This window comes from Nicotiana tomentosiformis, chromosome 7 (assembly GCF_000390325.3).
Source record: "Nicotiana tomentosiformis chromosome 7, ASM39032v3, whole genome shotgun sequence".
NCBI classification, from domain to species: Eukaryota; Viridiplantae; Streptophyta; class Magnoliopsida; order Solanales; family Solanaceae; genus Nicotiana; species Nicotiana tomentosiformis.
Window position 1 is genome coordinate 124936001 of NC_090818.1, and position 8343 is coordinate 124944343.

Below are 8343 nucleotides of genomic sequence, written 5' to 3' on the forward strand. Positions count from 1 at the left end.
GAGTATTTATAGAGGCTGCGTGTCGTTTCACATCTAGGGATGACCTGTCGATGGCGGACACGCGTTTAAAGTCATAATGATGCAACTGACGGGGCGTTTTAGATTCTTTGTCATTTCTGTCACGGCGTATTGAAGAAGGAATCGAAGTGCACATATCATTTCTCGTCTTTTCCGTAAACTTACTCTCCGAGAAACGAGGGGACTATCTGTATACGGGTGAAACCGAGCCAATGGGATGCCTCAGTTTTCGATGAAATAAACGGAGGAAGAGACGTGACTGTAAGGGACCGGAATCGAGGCAAGGAGCCCCTCGAGCCGGGGTCCGGGAAAAATGTTTGCCCTCCGGAGTATCAGGGCCACGACCCCTAAGATCGGTTCGAATCCCAAAAATCTCGGAGAGCATTACTAGATAATCGAGGATGACCAACAAAAGGCCATGATATCCGTGACCAACCAGATGTCACGGCGTGAATCTCGGCATGTATCGGAAGAAAATCGATGATTAGTTAAACGGAAGATTTTTACCTTTTGTGGAATTACACTTAGGGTAAAACTCCCCTACTATATAAAGGGGGGTCTAATTATTCATTAGGCACACTGTAACACGCATATTAAGGCAATATATTCTTATTTTCTCTGTTATTCAAAGTTCTTACTTTTGTTCATCAATTCATCAGTAACGTGAGCCCGGGATCGAAGGCAGACATTTCATTAAGCTATCACCAAGTTCGGGATCACTCTTCTTGATTGGTTTGACAATTTATTACGCCATTTATCTGTTTAATCTAACGCAATTTATCATTTGTATTGAATTAACCCATGTATCCTTAAAATCACTTACAAATTTAATTGTTATCTGTTTTTTAGGGTAAACAGACATGCTTTTAAGAAGTACTTCTAAGTGTATATCTCTCAAAAATGCTATTTAAAAAAATATTTTTGCGGAGAAACTACTTTTTCTGCTTTTTAAAATTGATTATGCTTCTACTAAAAATTATTTTTTCCCTACTAAAACTTAGCCAAACGCCTTTAACTCTAAGAAAAAACACTTTCAATTGAAAAGAAAAAGTACGTTTGGCCAAAAAGAAACATGGACAAACATGCCAAAAAGATAAATGTTGCAGTATAATTACTTCAGCTTTAGTCATTTTGGGAACTCTTCTTTCCCACTTTTTTTTTCTTCAAATGGGGAAAAGCTTCTGCAAAAGCCAGTAAAGGGATAATGGTGGCAAATGAGTATGTCAACATTAGGCATATGTCCACATCTTTGTTTTTAGTTAACAAAGCCTATCAATGAAAGCAATTGATAACATCTTAAAGCCAATAGAAGAGATGTGATGCTAACTGCAAGTTAGCTTTAATGAAAAGAAGCTTTAATTAATTTTCATCGAACATTTCGTAAACCTATTTTATACCTAGGCCTGACCATTGTGGTCAACAGAAGATAATTTTTGTTAAAGTTAAAAACTTTTCTTCCCCTATTTTTAGTTCCATGTAAAGCATTTTCCCAACAGTATTTTTCTTTTGGCAGAATAGCATAGACACTTGTACTAATATGATTTTTGTCATTTCGATCCCTCTACTCTATAAAGTTTCAACCGGACGCACATGAACTCATGCAAAATATATAACTTTTAAGTACCTATGACCATTGACCGAGCACATGTGACAACAAAACATTGAGCTGGACAAAATGGGTGTAATTCACGCGGGGCCGTGAGCGTGAATATGAACATTTTGAACAATAAATTATTAAAACAAGAAGAAAAAACAAATAAAAAGATAAAGTCAAAAAAGTAAAAAACAAATGAGCAAAAGCAAAACAGGAGACTTATCGTTCTTCCCGGCCCTCCACCCCATCTCGTTGCCTTTTCTTTCTCCGGTTCTCCCGGTTAGTTTCTTCTCCCCAAGAGAAAAAAAAAACAAAAAAAATAATCTCTTACTGATAATGGTTGTTTCTGCCATAAAAAAATATTTTTCCCTATGATTTGATTTAATTTTGAGTTTTTCTTTTTTCAATTTCCGATGAAAAGGCTTGAAATCATGGCTTTTTAATCGGTTTGATTCGGTTTTCGGTTTGGTTCAATTTTTCGGATTTTTATGAACACCCTTAGGTGCTAATATGGGTAAAAGAATCTCATAATTTTCATCTGCTTTTCTTTATTTTTCTTTAAATTTTTCAATTGTTTTATGAAATGTTTTAAATTGTGGTGGTTAAGCATTGTACTTTCTATAGTATTCTGCTAAATAGGCGGTAAGGGACTGCTTGAATTTTGAGAAGTGATAGTAAAAGTGAAAAGAAGAGGAGTGTAGTAAAAGTTTTGGAGAGACTCACCCGTAACGGTGACAGTGGGGATAACGTGGCTGATTGAAAATTATAACCAAACGTAGGTTTGATTATGTATTTGCAGACAAGGAGGAAGGGGTGGTGATGCCCGGTGATGGTAGGTAGAAGATTGAGAAATGGAATAGTAGAAGAGAGGACTGTTTCGAATTTTTTTTTTTGGGAAAAAAGGGGATGGATTTGCAATTTTTATAAAAAAAATAATATTTTGTAATAGATAATGACAAAATTTAAAAGGTATTTAAAATTTATGTTTATTCAAGTATCCAGTTGAAACTTTGTGTAGCGGAACCGGAATGACAAAACCAAGCTAGTACAAATGTGCTCTTCTGCCTTTTCTTTTACCTTAAGTTTATATTCAGACTTATTTTCAGATTAATTATTACTATTACAAAGGGAGACTGGAAGGAAAAAGGAACTGTCGGAATTGTACGATTACATCACCAAGACTAGACTATAAATACTGGTAATTTATTTATTCAGATTATTTTAACTGAAAACTAAATGGGTTTCAAAGTATAGTTCTGTTGATTCCAAAAATCATATACAATCTAGTGATTGAGAAGCTGGTAAGGTTTATGGCAACACAGGGAGGATATAAGTCCCAATTGCAATGTATAGTTAAGCTTCCATCCATCATACAAACCACAATTTGCTAGTCAACAGTGTATTGTTAAATAGCAAAGAGAAGCTTTGACCAAAATTAAAACCATCAAAATACTCAAATCAGAAAATACTACAAAATGCATATCAAAGTTGCAGAACCAGCAGCCAAAAAATGAGACATGCTCACAAGCCTATAAGAAGGAACACTCTCTCAGTTCAGAACACTATTAGAACATCTCGAACAAAAACTATTTGAGTCTGCTATTATTTCGCAGGGTCACATACTACAAAGGGATTTTATTTGGCAGAACAAGTACTCCTCCACGTCACATTCAACAGTGCAAATTTAGTAGGGCTCGACAGGCTTGCGGAAGCTTGCTCCGGCGTACACAGCGTCTGATCCAAGTTCCTCTTCAATCCTCAAGAGCTGCATGGATAGAATGAACAAAAACTAAGAACTGTAGAAAGACTATAAAAGTGCAAGGGATGTAATTTCTAGAAAAAGGAACCACATTTTGTTGACAAGTGAAAGAGAATAACATTTTTTGTTGCAAGAGTAAGCTAATGGCAGTCCACTTGAGGGATAATTACCTGGTTGTACTTGGCGAGACGCTCTGACCTGCAAGGAGCTCCAGTCTTGATTTGTCCCTGAAAGTTTCCAGGAGAAAACTCATTAACACCCGAAACTGGTATGAATAAAACCCACAAATTATCATGACCAAGAATGCTTAGAAACAAAATTACCGTTGACAATCCCACAGCGAGATCAGCAATGAAGGTATCTTCTGTTTCTCCACTGCAACAATTAATTAAAGGATCATTAACTAAGTTTTATGAAATAATATAAGCATGACTATTTAGGATAGTTTTTTCTATTCCAAGTGTTATTGCTAGAGATCATTCTATATTTACCTGCGGTGGCTGGTCATTACACCCCAACCTGCCCGCTTAGACATTTTCACAGCTTCGATACTCTCGGTCACACTGCCAATTTGGTTAACCTGTCACATAGAGCAAAAAATGATTAATCCAATCTCAAAGAGGAACTTTCAGTATCATGGTCGAAATATATGATTTATTAGCGATCGGATAATACCTTGAGAAGAAGTGCATTGCAAGTCTTCTCTGCAATTGCCTTGGCAACCCTCTGCACATATATAATAAATAATTATACATAGCGATAAACAAACTATAGACAATTGCTCAAGAGCCAAGAACTGATTTCTTTCAATGGCAACAAATCTCTAACAAGGAAGTGACAAATATTGTCAACGCTTTAATATTACCTTAGGGTTGGTGACAAGGAGGTCATCCCCCACAATCTGTACTGGTTCCCCAATTTCAGTAGTGAGCTTAGCGTAGGTCTCCCAGTCATCTTGGTCAAATGGATCTTCAATTGAAACGATAGGGTACTCGGACACAAATGTCTTGTACAAATCCTTGAGTTGGTCACCTGATATCCTTTGTGAGCCATCATTGTTCTGCAAAGAAGAATAAATATGAGCAAATCTCATAACATAGCAACAGTTTGATTAAGACTACCCCAACGAAACCCCAGAGAGTGAAAGAAAGCAATGCAACAGTCTCCAGTTTCAAATTGCCTATAGGGTAGTCAGGACTTGCCTCTTCTTTGAAGTTCAGGTCATAACTTTTGTCCTTCAAGAAGAATTCAGATGCAGCAACATCCATTCCAATGACCACCTAAACGGAAAATCATCTCAGCCTCCAGATTTCCAACAGTTTTGGAAAAAAATTATGGTGTGACTAAACAAGTAAATGAGATACTCACCTTTCCAGTATACCCTGCTTTCTCAATGGCTGTCTTGAGCAATTCAAGACCTTCCTTGTTCTCCTGAATTTTGAAAAACCATAATCATGTGAATGAACTAGGGTAAACATTTAACAGAATTGTCATACACCAGCATAAGAATATACTTCACCTGGATATTAGGAGCAAAACCACCCTCATCACCAACATTTGTGGCATCCTGACCATATTTCTTCTTGATCACGGCCTGCAGTTACAGTATAATTGCTTAATCAGAAAAACCAAGACAAAGAGAGGATGAAAAACAATATGAAAAACGACCAGACTAAATTATGAGCCTGATTGGAACCAAAGAACACAATCATTCCTCTTAATTCAAAGCATGTATAGTTGTTTTGATCGTGTAAAACAAACAATGTTTAGAGGTAATAGAAGCTCTCTAAAACCTTCAAATGGTGATACACTTCACAACCCATCTTCATGGCCTCCTTGAAACTAGAAGCTCCAGTGGGAAGGATCATAAATTCCTGCAAAACAACTACCAATCAGAAACTTTCATCTAAATAGCACTCAGATATATAGTGGAGGCAGGTATATGACGTGCCTGCATTGCAAGTTTGTTTCCGGCATGAGAACCTCCATTGATCACATTGAAGGCAGGAACTGGCAACACCAACTTCTTGTTACCAGCCAGGTCAGCAATGTGCTGCAAAACGAAGAGATAGTTTAAAATAAGTAAACACATTATCGTAGATTAATCCAATAGCAAGTATAGGCTTAATTTGTGCTAGTAAGCCCATTAGATGCTTGAATTTCTTTTTTCCTTTTTTTGTTTGTGGGGGGGGGGGGGGGGGGGAAGGAATATGTATCGGAGCGGTAAGATTAAAGTTATGATGCTAAAGTTAAACTAAAACTCAAACAACCTATGGTACCCAAAATGGGAAAGATTAAAGATCCATGTGGCTTCGGCATTGCCAATTGGGCGAGGAGATTCAATAGTGATGTAAAGCTTTTAAGGTGTAGTAACTCTTAGAGCGTGCAGTAGACTCCACAAAAGACAATTCTTTAGTATATACCTTGTACAGTGGAACATTCCTGGCAGCAGCACCAGCTTTACACACAGCAAGTGATACAGCTAGGATGGCATTTGCACCAAGCTGAAGAAAAGACAAATACAGTTAAATTAATGAACGGTGAACTTCTGATAATAGAAGAGTGAACTTGATATGTAGGCATTAACATGAATACCTTTTGTTTGCACCAACCCCACTCATTTTGAGTTCCATCCAATTCATGAACCATGAAGTTATCAAGACCAGTCTGATCGGTTGCATCCTGCAAAATAATAATCCTTACAGTTCAGGTACAGTATAATCTATCAAAAAGCAGTTTAACAAGGAAAAAGTCTAATAAAGATAAATACATCAACGAGGGGAAAAAAACAAACCTTGCCGATGAGAGCAGGGCCAATAATGGAGTTGACATTGTTAACAGCCTACAAGGGCAGACCACAGGTAAATAATTTAATCAACATCTTGAACGGTGTAATAATCAAACTAAAGCTTTTGAGTGAAATACCAACCTTTGAAACACCCTTTCCAAGGTATTCAGACCCTCCGTCCCTCAATTCAAGAGCTTCATAGATTCCTAAAAAACAAATCAAGAGGAGGAATTCAATAGACCAAAACAATGGGGGAAGTAACAAAAGAAGATGCAGGCCAAAAATGCTAACAATGTTCAACACAGAACAGAAGGGAGTTAAGATTCACAATTCCACCCAAATTGAACTGTACAAAATTATTGCATCAAATTCCATCATGATGATTATTTATCTTCATAATAACAGATGCTATAAACACACAAGTGGATTAAATTTTCCAGAAGTTTCAGTCTCACTAAAACTACTGATTCTATAAAAACTTATCCAAACAAAAAGTACTGATTCTATAAAACATATATACTGAAATATAAAGGGTCAGTTTCACTCCATTAGCCACATATGGGCATAATAACTCATAATAGAAAGGGTGAAACTACTAAACTGACAGCCAATTTATAAACCAGAAACTAAAATTTCAATTATACGAGTAACTTAACGAACAGATTACACGACTGCATACAGTTTTTCAACACATTCTAATAAATCTATGTAAGAGAGTCACTATACACAAAAGATAAGTAGATCTTTACCTGTGGATGCACCACTAGGAACAGCAGCTCTTGCAAATACACCGTTTGAAAGAGTTACATCAACCTACACATATACACAACAACCAAATCAATACATCTAAAAAAACAACCATATCTACACAACAGAAACAACACTTGTCTACACACATAACCAGTCACTCTAAAAGGACACCTCCTTTTGAAAATCTAAATAAAATTCACAAAAACTATAGTAACAACAAACGATTTAACAAAATCAGGAAAAAAAAAAGGCGGAATCTTCAAACAGATCGAAAAAAAAAAGGATTAAAACATAGAAAAATACTGAATAAAAGATGGAGATCTGAAGGAAAACAAACCTCGACGGTAGGATTACCACGACTGTCAAAGATCTGACGGGCCTTAACGATTTTGATAGTTGCCATAGATCTGTTGTTAAGAGAGAAAATAGGAGTAGTAGTAGAGAGTGTTGAGAGAAAAAGTTGGTTTTTTGCAATGAGCAGAGGACGAGAAGCGATACCACATATATGTAGAGGAATTTGGGTTAATTACAGCCGTTGATTGGTTTTATGATCTTGATTAGTATTTTCATATATTAGTACTACTACTACTTTTTTTAATTAAATTAAGTGGGCAAAGAAATATTTTCTAAATCTATGTGCTTTGTAAACCCCCTCGAGTGTGTCGACATATTGTTACTTCTAGATCTAGGGTAGGTTCCAATGAAGAAAAGTCGTTAGATGTTTTTGTCTTTTTCAAATTCAAATGTACAAATATTAATTCAATTTTATTTAGTGAAACGAAGGATTTAGTAAATTACTTAGTATTTAGGAAAGATTATAATGTTAATGATAGCTTTGGAGAAATTGTATAGAATTAATGGATAGCTATAATTAGATACAAATTGAGATTCCACTATCACCTTGCGGTATTATAGAAGGTTTTGTCGACGAATAATTTATCAAAATAGTTAAAGGTTGATTGAAAAGCTAAGTGAAAACCTAATATAATATTTATAATTTCGGGAGTCAAACTTTTTTCTTTGATAATGATTTTCTCAAAAATTAAATATTTAAATATTAACCATATTAATTTATTACTTGTCATGTAATTTTCAAATGTAAAAATTGACGTAAAAAGCTTTAAGAATTTATGTTTGAGTAACCAAAAATTAGATGCTTTAACTCTCATACTGTGAATCCCTTTACGTAAATTAGGAGGGAGAAAATATATTTTATTCATTGATCATTTTTTTCAAGTAAAGGAAATTACAATATTTATAAATTATCAGACGTAGTAGAATTTAGCATATATGAAGACATTAGTGCAAAATACACCTAAGTTGACGTATATAACAGCACTTTATTTTACTTTAATTTCTTTCATTTTTTTTCTTTTTTAGTAAAGAGCTTCTTCATGCGGCGCTTAAATTTGTTAGTTAAACTGATTTTTTATA

General features: G+C 35.3%; 1 protein-coding gene across 1 annotated transcript; it reads right to left on the minus strand.

Moving 5' to 3' along the window:
* Nucleotides 1-3036: 3036 nt before the first annotated feature.
* On the minus strand, nt 3037-7562 carry LOC104105482 (enolase-like). The gene is made up of 17 exons (XM_009613793.4): nt 7247-7562; nt 6909-6972; nt 6301-6365; nt 6166-6213; nt 5967-6053; nt 5795-5875; nt 5323-5424; nt 5165-5245; nt 4891-4965; nt 4740-4802; nt 4574-4651; nt 4237-4431; nt 4047-4097; nt 3863-3951; nt 3695-3746; nt 3542-3598; nt 3037-3377 (listed from the first exon to the last, which is right to left on the minus strand). The coding sequence occupies exons 1-17, from the start codon at nt 7310-7312 to the stop codon at nt 3297-3299; spliced, it is 1335 nt and encodes a 444-aa protein (XP_009612088.1). The 5' UTR covers nt 7313-7562; the 3' UTR covers nt 3037-3296.
* Nucleotides 7563-8343: the final 781 nt, after the last annotated feature.